The sequence below is a fragment of the Centropristis striata genome, chromosome 24, assembly GCF_030273125.1.
Source record: "Centropristis striata isolate RG_2023a ecotype Rhode Island chromosome 24, C.striata_1.0, whole genome shotgun sequence".
In the NCBI taxonomy this organism is placed as follows: domain Eukaryota; kingdom Metazoa; phylum Chordata; class Actinopteri; order Perciformes; family Serranidae; genus Centropristis; species Centropristis striata.
Genome location: NC_081540.1, coordinates 15,203,555 through 15,222,050, shown reverse-complemented (window position 1 = coordinate 15,222,050; position 18,496 = coordinate 15,203,555). Strand labels below are relative to the sequence as shown.

General features: G+C 37.4%; 1 protein-coding gene across 4 annotated transcripts in view; it reads left to right on the top strand.

Annotated features, from left to right (window-relative positions):
* Nucleotides 1-18,496, top strand: part of agap1 (ArfGAP with GTPase domain, ankyrin repeat and PH domain 1) — a 219,059-nt gene that overhangs the window by 175,825 nt on the left and 24,738 nt on the right. For all 4 annotated transcript variants that reach the window (XM_059327900.1, XM_059327899.1, XM_059327898.1 and 1 more), the window contains one exon: nt 17,112-17,266. In XM_059327900.1, the coding sequence (XP_059183883.1) occupies nt 17,112-17,266 (155 nt within the window). The remainder of the gene's footprint in view (nt 1-17,111; nt 17,267-18,496) is intronic.

Sequence of the window (18,496 nt, the reverse complement as noted above, 5' to 3'; positions counted from 1 at the left end):
CCCTTTCTCCTGCTCCTCTCCTCTTATTTATTATCTTCCTTATTTCCTCTGCTCTTGCCTTTTTTTCCCTTCCCTATTTTCTTCTCATTTTTCTCTCCATCCTCTGGTTTTCTCCTCCTCTGCACACATCAGATCTTCTTTAACCCTGAGAAGGTATTTTATTATCAAACACTTTTCCTCTCAGACGCTCCCCGAGCCTTTCCTCTCGCCCCCTTATTAGTCAGCCAGAGAGGCTTAAGTGAAATATTATAAATAATCCACCGTATTGAAATCTTTTATCAGCTGTGTCACTTTCATTATTCAATAAGCGATTAGTAACAGTCTTCCCAATTTAGCCATTAAGCACTGAGAGCGCTGGGCCGGCGGCCCGGCCCGCCGCCTGTCACGCCGGGCGGGCAGGTGAAGTATCTTGGTGTCAGATGACGGCGCGGGGCTAATTCATGAGGGGGAAGCGCCCTCTGAGGCCCCGCTCCCCCAGGTAGACCACACTGACTCTCTCACACAGTCTCTAACAGCACCAACCTCTTCTTCCATCTCTTTCTCCCCCTCTTCTTTTTCTGTTTGTCTTCCCAGAAACATCACAACCTTGATTATGTTTCCTCAGAAATTCTCAGGGATTAATGTGATAAATTAACAAGGAAAAAAAAAAAGAATATTTTACAAGGTAAAATCACGAATGAAAAAAAAGGAGTATTTATTTGCGATTAACCCAATAAGGCCTAAAACGGCTGTGAAAACTGCCTGTAAAACCTCTGGGCGATTCTGAAAGAACCCCCTAAAACCTGAAGTTTTTCTGGAAATTCAACAGAAGATTTTTCAGCCTCTGTAGCAGATAGAAATGAAATTCAAAAAGTATTTGAGAGCTTAGACCCGTTGCTTTCATGCGAAGTTGAGTTTATTTGTCCAAACCTTCAATAAAGTTTTTTTTTTATATCAACAAACTCAGCAAATGTTACATTTGACTGAATAAAAATCCTATGCATAATACTTATACATGCCTATTAGCAAGATGCAAACATGATATGACCATTGGAAGAAATAGACATAGTTCTCATTACCCTACTGTAATAAAAAAATTATGATAATCATAATAATAATAAATAATAATGATAATACATTTATATATATTGCACTTTTCAGGGTACTCAATGACGTATAAAGTAATATAAGACATAAACAGTCATGATTTCTTATATCATCATCACAATCAATTAGTATTATTATTGTTATTATCTCCAGATGGCCACAAATCTGTCTGTTCTTCAGTGAAAATATGTCGTCTAAAACATATTCCTCATCCATAAATGCCGGTCGATTGGTTCTGAGGGTTCAAAGTCCGGATCAGCAATAAAATCATCGGCGCTGTTTTCATCAAGATCGCTTCCGTCACTTACTTCTGAGCTCCTCCGCTATAGTCGTCTTCTGCCATGATTTCAGTTCTCGAAAAGTCCAATGTTGCATTGCGACACTCCCGCATGTATTCTGATGCATTTCATTGGCCAAGAGAACGAAAATAGGTGGAAAAATACTACAAATACTACAAAACCACGTATCCTCTTTCCCGGCTTTAATTGTAGAAATGTGGTATTGCTTTCCCACCTTAAATGGGTTAAAGCGATAAATGTACAAGAAAAAGTCTCAGATTCCAAATATATATTTACTTGTATACTTTGGAATACTCCCAAATATATATCTGCTTGTATTCTTTGAAATACTTCCAAATATATATCTAGTTCTGTACTTTCAAATATTCCAAATGTATATCTACTTGTATAATTCTAAGTACCAAAGTTCCAAATATCTTCTTGCATACTACCAAATACTTCCAAACATATGTCTACTTGTATACTTCTAAGTTAAAAACAACATGAATATTTTACAAAAAGGTTGTGTGGAAAAAAAACGTTATTTTTGTGGGGTTTTTTTTGTTTGTTTTTGCTTTTGTCCCTGGCTCAGGCTGTTTTTCTTTTTCTTTTTAATTTATTTTCAAATAGTTTATTAACAAATTGGGTTTTTGCATCATGAAGAAAGTGAAGCGGAAGAGAAAATGAAGGTCTCTAAGCTCAGGTGTTGGATCAGTAAGAAAACAATTTGCAATGTTCTCTGAGATTAAGGTAAAGGAAAAAAAAATGAATGTAAAAAATAGTTGATTTAGTTGATAGCTGATTTATACATTCACAGTGTTTCATTGTTCCTGAAACTGAATGAACTCATTTATCATTTTACGGTCTTTTACTGTCATGGTTTAGCAGTTTTTCACCGTAAAATCTACAGACATTTTTTACAGTGTAGCTGCTGTTTTGACTCTTCTCAGTCTGTTCGCCATTGGGAATCATACTCGTCTTTTTCTTGTGTGAATATCAGATTATTATAAGTATTTCAGCACACTTTCAAATATCCCTTGAGATTATGAAGTTATTCATTCAGAATCAGAATCAGAATCACCTTTATTGTCATTGCACAGTAGTAACAAGTACTAGTACAACGAAATTAGCCATTAACCCGTCCAAACGTATACTTAAAACACACATACAATATGACAAGCAGGACGTGACGTAGTACTCTACTCCACAACAACACGCGCGACTTTTCAGACCCCCTTAGCAACTATTTTTCAAAAAAGCGACTGGAGACAAATACAGCAACTTTTTCTGGTGTTACTGGAGACTTTTGGAGACTTGAGTAAGAACGAGTTAATGATGTTAACCCCTTAGTGTCCAGTCTGCAAATTGCTAACAGGCTAACAGTTAGCTCTGTAGCAGTACAGTGTGTATGTGCTGCTGCTGCAGGAGGTGTTCACTTAGCGATGTCTGTTTGTTTACAACACGCACCGGACACTCTGTGCACAGTTAGTGATGCTGGTTAATTCACCATCACTATGTTTATGATCATCAAACACGGCTAGTAAGCGTAGCTCCAATGCATCAAACTCCATTCAGAAAACCATCATTTTAAAAGTAGTTTTCTTGTGGTCTTGCAGAGAGACCTGACAAAACATGAATTCAGACTTTTTCCACATCAGTATCCTTCCGATCCATTCATTGACATTAAATCACAGCTGAATCACTTTATTTGGCTTCATACTGATGTGTACCAGCAGTCATCCAGACACAGTTCCTGGAGAAGGTTTCTAACTTTCTCCGGATCATATTATAAATCCAAACATGTTGACGTATGTGGGACTTCCACAGCTGCTACAAAACCATTTCAGACCCATAGCAGTCCTGCAGCACTGCCATTAACCAAAAATCACCTCAACCTTGTTTCTCTCTCTGTTTTTAAAGCCGTGTAAACTGAATATCTCTGAGTTCCGGACCGCTGGCCGAAGAAAACAAGACATTAAAAGAGACACCACAGTAACACACACACGCTGACACACACACACACACACACACCTGCGTCAGGTTAACCCCTGCTGATCACAGCCTTGACATCAGCCCCGGCTCTCGTTAACTAGCCGCTGTTTGATACCCTCCATTCATCGTGGAGCTTTGAACGTTGACCTGCAGAATACCTTCACACACACACACACACACACACACACACAGCTTCAGATATTTGAAGTGGCCACACACAGGTAACAGCAGGATCCACTTTCTCGGCTGCAAAGGGACTTTTTGTGTTTGAGGAACGCTGCCGAGCGCTTTGATTCCTCGACCAGCAAACTCCTCACAACAGGAGTTAGTGTGTCTGTCTCTGTGTGTGTGTGTGTGTGTGTGTGTGTGTGTGTGTGTGTGTGTGTGTGTGCGTGCGCGCGCGTACCACTTTAATTGCCCTCTCAGGTCACACACTGGGTGTCTCAGCTGAAGAGCCTCACTTATTCCAACATTCCCGTCCGTGTGTTTGTGGATCACCTGTAGCACGGCGCTGCACATTCCTTTAAAGTGGAGGTTAATCAGCGAGATGGTCTCCACTCGCCACCACGGGTCAATCAGGGTCAGCGGGGGGGCCAACAGGTGGAGATCAAAGAGGGTCCCTGTAGACCAGAGTCCAGGTGGTCAGATGGAAACCTCACCTCAATATGTTTTAGTTTTATTCCCTCTCAAACATATCATCTATAACCACTTCTTAACATTTATACACTGTAATAACAAAATAAAAAATGTAAAAATGTCTGTCAATTTCCCAAAAAATACAGATAATATACATATCTGTGTTGGTATATATATATGTGTTGTATGTATTTATGTATGTATGTATATATGTGTATAAATATACACACATACATATATATACGTACAACATATACAACACATACAACATATATATATGTATATATATATATAACAATTAAAGGTTTTATTACTTTAATGTAATGTGGTTTGCAACTTTTGCTGCCAGACTTCTTATTTTTCTTTTTTCTAACGATTTAAAAAAAAAAATATTATTATATTAAATTTAAGTTTTCCTATAAGGAAAAAAGTTGCCTTACTTTAACACATATTTTACTGTAATTAACATTCAAGACCGTTAAGCAACTGAATAAAACTGTCCAAAAGATCTATAATGTCCCAATATATTGATTTACAGATTTCAACTTCCATTTTATGGTTAATATTGTAATTTGAATATTTTAAATTTTACTTTTGTAATAAAATGTTTTTACTTATTTTAGAAAAAACAATAAAAACCCTGTAAATAAACCTCAAATAAATATACATTTTCTTTTTGTTTTACAGTGTGTCTATATATACATATGTATGTGTAATGATAAATTGCACTTATAGAAGTATATGGAGGACAGAAGCTGCCAAACTACAAAATAAAAACAATAAAAGATTGGATGAATACATGTATATGCCATTAAATGTACAAAAAGTGGCAAAAAAAATTACAACCTGAGGCCGCTTGTTGAAATTCCCTTTTTTTAAGCACCAGTATATAAGCTACTTAATATTAATAATAATAATTATTATAATAATAATAATAGTAATCTACCACTAAAACTACAGTATATTTACTGCTGAAACTACAGTATATTTACTACTATAACTACAATATACAGTTTGTGTCTATATATACATATGTATGTGTAATGATAAACTGCACTTATAGAAGTCTATGGAGGACAGAAGCTGCCAAACTACAAATAAAAACAATAAAAGATTGGATGAATATTTATTTGCCATTAAATGTACAAAAAAACAACAACCTGAGATTGCTTGTTGCGCTTGTTGAAATTCCTTTTCTTTTTGTATACAAGCAATGAACTACATTTCAGACATCTTACACTACCTGCCAGGATATAGACATCTTCTCTGTGGCGTTATTTTTCCAGCGTCTTTTCTTTATCTGAAATACAAATGATATAGAAATACAAATTCACTCTCAGTAGTCCAACCTGTGACCTTTCTGAAGCGACTCATTTTTAGATGATAGCGTTGTTGAAATCAGCTCCAGTGTGTTGTAGTGGCTAATTTTAAAGCGGACAACCTGCGCCTGTAACTGGAGGAGGGGCGGGGGGAACAAGCAGAGTAACATTTAAAGTGTCGGCCTCTCCGCTCACACCGCCACAACTGTATTTCATCCTCAGTAAATGCTCGCCGTAGCCCCGGGGGAGTAAATATTACCAAGGGTCCGCTGTTTAAGACGGAGCATTAAAAAAGCATTAAAAGCATAGGAGGTCAGAGGTCACAGAGCTCTGGGCGAGACCACCTTAAAAAGAATCAAAACTGCAGTGGAGGCTCAAGATGATGAAAAAATAATCCTGTTAATGTTAAGTTTATTGTTTTACAGCTGCATTTCTAACTCTGAGTGTCCTGGAGTCTTGTGTTGTTTTGTTTGACCAACAGTCTCAAAGGCAAACTTATTCACTTATTATGATATTAAACAGGTAAAAGAGCAAATCCTCACATTAGAGAAACCCGAGCCGTGCCAAATATTTGGCATTTTGCTCCATAAATGATTTACTGATGATTAAAATAGCTCATTTTATGATTGGTCAATCAGCTTGTCTTTTTTTTGCAGCACTCTTTTTAGACTCAATGAAGCTTCAACTAGGGCTGGGCAATATGGACCAAAAGTCACATCCCAATACATTTAGGCTGAATATCGATATACGATATATATCCCGATATTTTCATCACAAAGTGAGAGCAAATGTTCAGTCAAAGTCAAATATGACATGTCACAAGTAGTTTAATTGAAAATGTTTATTTAAGTGAACATAAATACTGTATAACAGGAGAACTTTTTTTTTTTTAATCAAAGCTCCATAAAGTGCACATTAAAAAATTAAAATATCTTAAATAAAAGTAGCCTATGAAATAAAATAGGCCAATCTTTTTCCGAAATGAATATATTTACATGAGAAAACAATAACGAACATTACAAAACAACTAAATATGACAAACCATAGTAAGGGCAGCATTTATATATAAAGAAAGAAAAGAAAATTGAACTATATCAATATATGTGATATGGACTAATTCCATATCACATTTAAAAATGTATTGATATATCTTTTATTTCAATATATCTCCCAGCCTTAGCTTCAACACTTTATGCGTTTATTTTTCACATTAAACGCTTTGCAGCAATTCCATTCTTTGCCGATCTGCTTTTAATGTGAAAAATAGAGGTTGACCGGGGAACCTTTAGGGGGCAAAGAGTACATCATCTAAAAACTGGAATCTGAAGATTAATTTGAGTTGCAGCTCAGCACTGTATCAAGTTTTGGTAATCATAATAATACTTTTTTAAAAATCTCCCTCCAGAATCCCACATTAAGACACAAAGACCTTGAGGAACACAGAGAAAAATCCATGCTGTGATTTGGTTTCAAAAACTTTTGACATTTTGTAGGTTTCTGTATTTTGGCTGATTGTATGGCGAGCACTTGTGTTGAGTTGCCTGCTGAGAAAAAAAACCCTTATTGTTAATATAGTGTAGAAAGCAAGGTTATAATAGTTTTGGAATGTTCATGATTTTTATGATGATTTTTATGAGTTTTAAGTGTCTGTTTTTTCTAGTTTTTATTAGTTTTTATTTTTTGGAAAATGTTTTAGTTAAGTTTTTATTAGTTTAAGTGTTAGTTGTAGTTTTTTTTGTAATGGGGTATTTGTTGGGTACCAGATTCAATACACAATAAATGTTTCCTTTATTTCCTTTATCAGACAAATACAGTTTCAGTTAGTTATGTTTTTTTTAAAAACTCTCGTTTTTATTTTAATTTCAGTTAACGAAAATATTTTTTCAACTCTAGTTTTGGTTATTTTGTTAGTTTTCATTAACTATAATAACCTTGGTAGAAAGCCCTCTGAACACTCCAGGTCTCTAGTTTGTGGTTGTAAAGTTTCAGCCTGTGATTATCTTATAAAATGTCTCAGCTTTCCAGTTGTTCCCGCTTTATGCAGCTCACACACTGTTTAGGGATCGCTGGTCTCATTTGTTATGTTGCAAACTTTCTTTTTATCAATTCATCGTGCTCATTGGTCCCTCCCACTCCTGCTACCAGCCACGCCCCTTTCTGAATCCTCCTTAGCGCTGCTTTTTTTTTTTTTTTTTTTTTTTTTACGCCTGTCTCTCGTTTCTTCTTCTCTGTTTTCTCTTGTAAATGTGGTCCCGTTCCTCCGGTCTCTGTCCTCCCTCCTCTCTTCTCTCTCTTCCTGCCATCGGGGGACGCAGCCAAACGTAAAGCGTGGAAACTTAATCGTGTTGGTAGCCTTCGCAGCATTTACGCCAACAGTCTGCACAACTCAGAAGGTAATTAGATGTTGTGGTGGACCTGTGGCGGACCCTGACCCCACCCACTGCAGGGATGGAGCACCCTGTCCTGGAAGACTTTACTTTACCCGCTTAGCAGTGATTTGGTGATTTGCACAAAACATTTTGAGGTCAAATTTGGCAATTTGGTGTAAAAAAATAAAAATAAAATAAAAAAAGAGGTTTTACAATCCTTTAGGTTCATGTTCTGACCACTGGTGTTATTACATTTCATCTGTTTGACAAATCATGTTCTGTTACGCATTAAGGCGTGGCAAAAGGCTTAAAATACTCAATTACACTGCAGAAAAGGTGTGTCTACAGTTTATCTACTACTGAAACTGCAGTATATTTACTACTGGAACTATAGTATATTTACTACTGAAACTACAGTATATTTACTATTGGAACTACAGTATACTACTGGAACTACAGTATATTTACTACTGAAACTACAGTATATTTACTACTAGAACTACAGTATATTTACTATTGGAACTACAGTATATTTACTACTAGAACTACAGTATATTTACTGTTGAAACTACAGTATATTTACTACTAGAACTACAGTATATTTACTACTAGAACTACAGTATATTTACTACTGGAACTACAGTATATTTACTACTGGAACTACAGTATATTTACTACTAGAACTACAGTATATTTACTACTGGAACTACAGTATATTTACTACTAGAACTACAGTATATATACAACTGTAACTACAGTATATTTACTACTATATACTATGTATATAAAAACCAGATCAAACACTAAATCTGAGGGAAATGATCTTGCTGCATGGACAGATAATTTACCTTGACAAGATTTGTTAAATTAAGATTGTTAAATCTAGAAATAAGCATGTTGAACACTTAAAATAAGAAATTAACTCTTAAAACAAGATAAATGGTCTAACACTTCTAAATCTAAAGTTTTTTTTATCTTGGTAAGAAACAAATAATCATCAGGTCACTCTGCTCGGGCCAGTTCATCGCTGCTGGCAGCTTTAATTTATCTGGTTTAAAGAGTTAATTTCTTATTTTAAGCGTTCACATGCTTATTTCTAGATTTAACAATCTTAATTTAGTTTGTTTAGTTTGACTTTCATCCAAAGATATTTTCTTATGCAGTGACGTAACACTGTCTTTTGTTAACAATTGATCATACTTTTACTTCCATTACAAACAGTTTGACCATATTCTGGCTTTTTTTTTTTTTTGACCTGCAAATCACCGAGTCATTGCTTGCTGTCTGTCATGGCGTCTTTCCTTCCCTGCATCCTCCTGCCCCACCCTCCTCACCTGTGAGGATACAACAAAACAAACACACCCTCACTGCAGGGGGGAGCATGTACAGGTGGTGTGTCAGATGCATCTTCTGATGGATCTTTTGTTATATTTAGAATAGGGTTGTCACGATACTTACATTTTCAACTCGATACCGATACTCAGGAAAATATTCAATACTCGATACCATTTTCGATACCACCAGGATAAAAACAGAGACCCCAAAATTATCAACAAGAAAAATGCAGCATGTTAAAATTAACAGAACCACAGGTTAAATATTTATGATAAAAAGCCAACCTAGTCTCACAGAAATCCATGAAATAGCCACGGATTTGCTTAACTCAAATTCCGTGGAATAGCCACGGAATCACTCAATTTTCCGTGAAACTGTCACGGATTTCGCTACAATGCAAGTTAATGACAGTCATATCCCGTGGCTATTCCAACATACAAAGTGATTATGTACATTCACTGAGTGAATATTTAGAAAATAAAACATATATTTCTCGCTAGAAATGTGATCAAAATCTATTTTTATACAGAAACTAAGTCAAAATATTGATTTTTTTTAATAAAATGAGAGAACTGTCCGCCATGTTTTTTGTTCTGACCACTGGGACCTTGAAAGTCACGTGACTTGGAACAAACCAATAGGAAAAAATATCCATGGAATAGCCACGGGATATGACTGTCATTAACTTGCATTGTAGCGAAATCTGTGTCAGTTTCACGGAAATTTGAGTGATTCCGTGGCTATTCCACGGATTTTGAGTTAAGCGAATCTGTGGCTATTTCACGGATTCCTGTGAGACCAGGTTCCTAAAAACAGTTAAGTCAACTATGATAACAAGCCTCAGGTCTGAGGTAGTGCAAAAAATAAATAAATACAATAACAATTAGAACAATATTTTGAGGTTGTATGCTGTGCACAATATTAGGCAAGCTTGATAAAAAAACAAAAATAACTTAAGTGTTCCTTCCTTGGCTATGCTTTACACACATAACAATAAACTATCGATACTTTTGAAAATGAGTATCGTATCCGGATACAACGTTTTAGTATTTTTTGGAGTATCGATACTTTTGACAACCCTAATTTAGAAATAGCCATCTCCTCTTCATGTGTTGGTTTCTCCAAACTCCAAACTCAGAGCGACAGACAGAACGGGGTAAATCTCCAATCAGTCCACGTCCCTCCCACATACCTGTTTAAAAAAAAAAAAAAAAGTACCTTCATATTTCTTTTTCAGAGAGACTTCAGAACAATTGGCTGCAATATTTTCCAGGTTATTAATGTTGTAAAAGGCTGCGAATAATATGGGGAGTAATGACCTGTGTCGCAAAGCAATACTGTGTGCGGTGACATTTAAGGCTTTTAATTTGTGTTTCCCGAGGCCCCTTTTTGTCTCCCTCACGCCTCCCCTCTCATTGCACCTACAGTCCTGCTTGTCACACACACACTCAAACACACTCGACACCTCCCGCCCCGGATGATAGGCTTGTATGCATGTCCCGCCCCCCCCGCCACCACCACCACCACTGCCTCCCTCTCTGCGTCTTGTATATTTGGTTTGTTGTGTTTCTGCTGCTAAAGGTTACCGGTGTCAGAGTTCACAAATTGCCTCGGCGCCACCTCACTACGTGTGAATGTCGCCCACAGTAGCCAGGAGCGCTGGCAGTAATTACCAATACACTGGCCGTGCTCTGTGTTTGTACTCTCATGCATACGTTTAGTAACGCAGACGAGAGGCCCAGTAGCTGGAGAAACACACAGGAAACTCTCATATTCACCCACTGATTTGGGCCAAGTTATCTTCAAACAACTTTAAAGTAGAGTATATTTACTACTAGAACTACAGTATATTTACTACTGAAACTACAGTATGTTTACTACTAAAACTAAAGTATATCTAGTACTAAAACTGCAATATATTCACTACTAGAATGACAGTGCATTTACTACTGAAACTACAATATATAAACTACTAAAACTACAGTATATTTACTACTAAAATTATAGTATATCTAGTACTAGAACTACAGTATATTTACTACTAAAACTACAATATATTTATTACTGAAACTTCAGTTTATTTATTACTAGAACTACAGTATATATACTACTAAAACTACAGTATATTTACTACTGAAACTACCGTATATTTACTAGTAGAACTTCAGTGTATTTGTTACTGAAACTAGAGTATGTTTACAAGTAGAACTACAGTATGTTAACTAGTAGAACTACAGTATGTTAACTAGTAGAACTACAGTATGTTTACAAGTAGAACTACAGTATGTTTACAAGTAGAACCACAGTATGTTTACAAGTAGAACTACAGTATGTTTTCAAGTAGAACTACAGTATATTTATGAATAGAACTTCAGTTCTAACATAAAAGATGAATCATCAATCAATATTTTTCTGTGTCTAAATCTTTAGTGTGTGAAAAAAATCTGCGTAACTAATGACATTCCCATCAACCTCAGTTCTACTTTGGCTTTCTACTGTGAGTCAGACAAGTCTGTGATCATATGCTTTAAGTCCTATTTTATTTTAACAAGTGGAATCTGGATTGATTTAAATATTTGATCTTTTTGGCCACTTGGGGGCAGCAGAACAAACCGATAACATTGAATTTTATCGTCTTGTTATGGCAAACAGTTGCTTTACAGAGCTTCCGGGCGTGTCTTTTAATTACATTTTAACGTACATGTTTTAATGTTATGACCTTATTTCAAATTGTCATCAAACTCTTGCCTCAAAATAAAACATCTGATTTACAAAACACAGAGTTGAGAAACAAAACAATGAGAAAACTGAAAACAACAAATCTACACGTGCAATGAAGAAATGATGCCTTGGTCGCAGTCGTAATCTTCACTACCGCAGTGCATGGTGGGATATATATGCCTTCATAGTGTCATGTGATTTTATACTGTAATATATCACCTATGAGACTAGTTGTTTCATACTAAGTAACATATCGGACACAGTCTTTGTGTTTGTGTCCACCTGATGAATGTCATTTTTCTTTTGACTCTGTTTTTGGTCTCCACCATCTTTTGAGGGGATTTTCTGTCTCTTTAGCTGCTAAATGCTCCACTAGCTCATCTCTAACTGTGACAACAGCTTTTTCTTTAAAAACAACACTATGAGAGCATTGTGTTTGAATCAGGACAGTAAAGTTGTGGCTCAGACAGGGAGCTGGAAATCAGAATAAAGTTCTGTTGAGTTGTTTAGATACAGATTCAGACACGCCCAACACCATGCACTGTTAATACCAATATGTTGGCTGGTGCAGCTTTAAATTCCATGTTGGTTTTCTTTTCTTGCCCCTGAGTCCAGTGCAGTCTCTCTCGGGGAGGTTTTCAGAGTGAAACGGCGTTGTGGGAGTGATCCTTGATGCCCCCCCTTATTTTATTCATTAGCCGCCACGGTGCGCCGGGTCAGCGTGCAGCATTTAAATCCAGAAACAGCGTTTAATTTACGCTGCGGAGAGGCAGGCCCTTTCTGGATTGTTGGTTTCCATAATTGTCAAGCAGCCAACACCCACCCCACACACACACACACACACACACACCCTGAAAACAGAGAATCATGGGAATTTAATTATAATGGGATTCTTGCTCCTGACCCTGCGGGGCTCAACTGGCGCTTGATGGGTGGGCTGTCGATTAGAGCGAAGACGGTGTAGACCCGGGAGCCTCCAAATACACTCTGCAAAATTATCATTCTGCATTATGTACAGTTTGCCCTTCATGAGACACATTTGAACACACAGAGGTTTAATTTCTGTCATGTCGCGGAACCCCTTACCCTTCAAAATGTGACTCCACGAGCAGCAGCAGGTGCACAGATCAGTTGTGAACAAGCAACATTGTTATGTTGCAGGACTGATGCAGTATGAAGTTGGAGTTTTGTAAGTTTGTTCTGTTGTTTTTAATAGGGCTGGGACTTAAACGCGTTAATTAAGATTAATTAATTACACAAAAATGAATGCGTTAAAAAAATTGACGCATTTTAATCGCACTTATTTTTGCACCGCGGAACGTTTCTCACTGGATGAGTTTCAGGCGGACCGATTATACTGGAGCACCAACTAGCGTTCATGAGTTCAGACAACAACAAACCACAGTGAACATGAAGGAAGAAGCTGATGAGACGCTTTGGTTGGCCCCGTGGATGATGGGACATTTTATTACTAAAAACCAACGGATGGAAGCGTCGATAAGAGCATGGTTGTGTTGCTATGCAACAAGGAATTCACATATCACCGCAGCACATCCAGCCTCAAGTATCACCTCAATGCAAAACATATAGCAGCTAGCGGCTAGTGTGGTAGCTAGCGTGGATTGTGTTTTACTTCAAAAACCAAAGTATTCTAGTTTACAGAAGGTCTACCTACTTATAGGCTACCTGGATTTATGAAATGTACTATATTTCTAAATATGCTATTGCTACACTTAATGGCAAAAATTGCACTGGTCTGTTGGACTTGAACAAAAATAAACAATATTTTTGTTGCTTAAGCTTATGTATTCAGTCATTATTCAATGGTATACTAAAAATCCATGTGAAAAAACTTACTTCTCACTGTTCTCAGGTCAAATATTTATATGCGATTGAAATGGGATTAATTTCGATTAATTACAATTACAAAGCCTCTAATTAATTAGATAATTTTTTTTAATCAAGTCCCAGCCCTAGTTTTTAACAGTAATGGTTTGATGTTGAAATCAGGACATGAGGTGCAAAAGTTGCTGCACACCAAGCTAAAAAAGTCTTTGTAGTGTTTTATGCAGCTAAATTTTCTTTGAATGCTTTTAGTTGTTTTGTCAAAATCCTGTTAAGCTGAAGTGTGGTTCATACCTGCTCTTGAAACGGTGGATCATCGGAACAAATAATTCCTGTTATAGTTTTTGTGTAAAAATGCTACATTCAGCTGCTGGTTTAAAACAAAAGTCTGTTTTAACCTTGAGCCATTAAGCAGCTCCTGTAAACAGTAGTTTCAATTAACATCAACTAATCAGATTTAGCCCATCAGCAGCCCGAAGCAGCCAAGAGATGAAAATGATCTTCAGCAAAGGAAACTTTGGTCAGCAAAGGTGTTTTCAATCTCTTTATCCTGGAAGTGGAAGGGTTTGTGAGCCGGTCGCGTGGCCTCGGGGCTCTTCCTTCCATCCTTCCCTCCCGTCCTTCCTCTCCTCGGACAAGGCCATTGATTATCCAGAGCGAAGCCAGAGGGGAACTTCAGCTCCGGTGCTCTGAGACGCTCCCAATTAGCCAAATGACTGGAGTTGAGGAAGAGCAAATGGTCGTTCCCTCGCGGGCCGGCCGTGACCGCTCTCCGACTGATTAAACCTCTCATCTTTTCACCGCTTCACTCCCGGCGCACGTCATGAAACTGCTGCTTCCAGAAGCGCTCGCCCAAAAGTGTCATGAGTGATTACCGACCTCCTCGCTGGGATCTCGTCACTCACATCTGAATGTGCAGCAGGAGAAAGAAGACACTTTATTTCATTTTACATTCATGAAACAACATTTCTGAGAGGTATAAACTCTTCACACGTCTTTGTTTTGGATCATACCGGCCGAAAGGGAGGAATCCTGGGAATTATCAGCCCTGCTGGAGGCCGTGCTTTGATTAAGTGATTATGCCGGCCTCCCCCTCGTGTCTTACCTCCTCACTGTGGCTAATTGTAAACAGAAGCTGCTTGTTGTCTGATCTGGTGTGGTGATGATACCGGCTCCCAGCCGTGCCCCCACTTCACCTCCACTTCCCATCCTCTTTGGGCTCGATAACAACTTCCAAATGTGGACGAAGACTCGCCAGAATCCCTCAAACGCTGTGAGAACCAACTGGATGTTTAAACGTTAGGGTTGTCACCATACTAAAATGTTCAACTCGATACCGATACTCAGGAAAATATTCAATACTCGATACCATTTTCGATACCACCAGGATAAAAACAAAGACCCCAAAATTTAACAGAAATATTTTTATAAACAACAACAAACGGGGGGGAATCGATACTTTTGAAAATTAGTATCGTATCGGGATACAACGTTTTAGTATCGATACTTTTTTGAGTATCGATTCCTTTGACAACCCTATTAAACGTTTAATGCCGCTTTCTTCTTTTCAAAGTTTACCCTACAATACAGTGAATCTTGACCCGTTATGGCCAAATGATCTCAACCCCAATCAACTTTTCTCAGCTTTCATCCACTTCTCCATGGCGCTGATAGAATTATTGCTTCAACTGCCTTGAAAGATTTCCACTTTTTTGACCTTTTGTCCATGGTTGATGTTGCCTCAACCTCTGAGTTTTAGTCTATTGAGTCCGTTCCTAAATCCTTTTCATTCTGCCAGTGTATACCACTTTAAAAAATGTTTACCACGTCATGTTGGTATCATTTATTTTAGCACAACCTCACATATGTGACTTGAAAATATTTCTTTCACTTCAACATTTTTAAAAGAAACAAAAAATAGAATCGTTTTTTTAGTTTCGCTTTATACTTTCAGAACACAATCATTGAATAATTTTAAGTTTCTTGTGGCACTTTTGAGTGAACTGTACTTTTTGAATGTGGCAACATTTCGGACCTTCGACAGCTGTTTTAAAGAAGTCGATGGCCTTGAGTCTCGTCTACACAAACACACGCACACACACTCTAATTAGTTTCTGATTGGCCCATTAACCTCTGAGGGGGTTCTGGGTAATGGATCCATGTGTCCCCCCTCCAGCAGGCCCTGATTGTAATGACTGAAGAGGGTAAGGGGCCCAATAATTTGGTTGACATCCTGGCTTCAGGGTGAGGTCATCCAATGGGTCGGCAGGACAACAGGTGTCCTTCAGTCAGAGGCAAACATTACTTTTAATACCAGAACATACAGCGCTGATTCAAATATGCAGTGTAGAGAAAAATATATATTTTGTTCCCTCTTCTAGACATGATTTCGCTGTTACCAAAGAGCTGTATATGAGCTGATGTATATTATATTTATGGCCGGGACTCGATTAAAAAAATGTATCTAATTAATTAGAGGCTTTGTAATTTTAATTAATCGAAATTAATCGCATTTTAATCGCATATAAATATTTGACCTGAGAACAGTGAGAAGTAATTTTTTTCACATGGATTTTAGTATACCATTGAATAATGACTGAATACATAGGCTTAAGCAACAAAAATATTGTTTATTTTTGTTCAAGTCCAACAGACCAGTGCAATTTTAGCCATTAAGTGTAGCAATAGCATATTTAGAAATATAGTACATTTCATAAATCCAGGTAGCCTATAAGTAGGTAGACCTTCTGTAAACTAGAATACTTTGGTTTTTGAAGTAAAACACAATCCACGCTAGCTACCACACTAGCCGCTAGCTGCTATATGTTTTGCATTGAGGTGATACTTGAGGCTGGATGTGCTGCGGTGATATGTGAATTCCTTGTTGCATAGCAACACAACCATGCTCTTATCGACGCTTCCATCCGTTGGTTTTTAGTAATAAAATGTCCCATCATCCACGGGGCCAACCAAAGCGTCTCATCAGCTTCTTCCTTCATGTTCACTGTGGTTTGTTGTTGTCTGAACTCATGAACACTAGTTCGTGCTCCAGTATAATCGGTCCGCCTGAAACTCATCCAGTAAGAAACGTTCCGTGGTGCAAAAATAAGTGCGATTAAAATGCGTAATTTTTTTTAACACATTCATTTTTGTGTAATTAATTAACCTTAATTAACGTGTTAAAGTCCCGGCCCTTATTATGTTTATTTGACAGTGAAGAAACTATGACTCCCTGAATCTGCTTGTCTGGGTTTAGAAGGTTAACTCAGGATAAACTTTGATATCAGAAAAGTATAATTGAATCCAGCCAAATTAACCTAAACATGCTGTTATTAATAGGGTTTATCATGTATCCTGACTTCTCAGATGAAGATAAGACCTAAAATGTCTTATGTGGCTGTACAAGATTGGAGATTTAGAGAATATTTGAGATTGCTGTAAGCGTCGACCAAATGGCTGAAGTAAAAAGTGACAGTGTTGAATGTTGATAAGAGTTCCTGCACTAAATGGAAATCTTCGCTCTCCAACAGAACAAGAAGAGAACTTTGAGTTCACCATCGTATCGCTGACGGGGCAGACGTGGCACTTCGAGGCCACTTCATACGAGGAGCGCGACGCCTGGGTCCAGGTCATCGAGAGCCAGATCCTGGCCAGCCTGCAGTCCTGCGAGAGCAGCAAGAACAAGGTGAGTGCCCCTTAAATCCATCGGGTTTTTTTTACAGGGGCCTGATGGGCAGCTCCTTTTTAGGGTTTATCTTGCAGATTGGCGATGTTTGCTCATTTGGAAAATGGAAAATAAATGAGATCATCAGGTTAAAACATGTTTAAAGTTAAAGATTAAAAGCAGGATAAATGTTGTTTATTTTTTAGAGTTTTACGGCCATTTAAACTGATGTTTCAACAACTTTTAAATTATGTATTTAGCTTCTGTTTTATTTGTAAATAAAGTCAGTTTCAATCAAATTTTGTCCAATCGTGAAAGCCCAAAATAAAAATCTTAACTCCACTTACACATCACAGAGATAATTGGAGTTTAATTATATTTTATATATTATAATATTATACTTTTCACATATATGCATGTATATATTTGGGCTACACAGTATTCTAGTGGTTCGAACTTTTGCCTCACAGCAAGAGGGTCGCCGGCTCAACTCTGACCTGCGGCTCCTCTGTTTGCAGTTTGCATGTTTGACTCTAAATTGTCCATAGGAGTGAATGAGAGATTGATTGTCTGTGTCACCCCTGTGATAGTCCGGCGACCTGTTTTTATTACTAATTTATAGTAGTTATTTATTTTGAGACAAAGATGCTTAGTATACTTAGAAATATATATGTTTTATGTATATATGTTTTTTGTGCAGTTGTTATACGATATATATACATAAATGTGCACAGATGTTCAAATATTTTTGTATTAAAAAACAAATTGAAACCTCCAAATTATAAAAATATAAATATAAAGCAATAGAAATTATACAAATCAATCGGAAAATGAGCTTTAAAGGCACACACAGAGTTGTCACATACCTGCTCACACACACAAACACACTTTCATTCACATAATTACAGAATGGTAATTACTGCAGCTCAGATTTCAGCGTTGCCATTTTCCACCTGCACACATGCAGCGAAGAGTCCAGGCCTGCTGTGTTTACGCCTCAGGCTCTCAGCCTTTTATTACACACACACACAAACACACACACTCCATTTGTTTTGCTGTGTTATTCCTTCGTTCCTTGATGTGAGCCAGTTCAGCCCGAAACAGTCAGAGAGGGACTTGAGGAAGATTTGAGGAAACATTCAAACAGACGAGTTGTTTGACTGATTATTACAACAATTTATGTGTTTTAGTCCAAGCTCATTACCTGATTAATCAATTAGCACTGTTGGAAGAAGTACTGAAATCCTACTT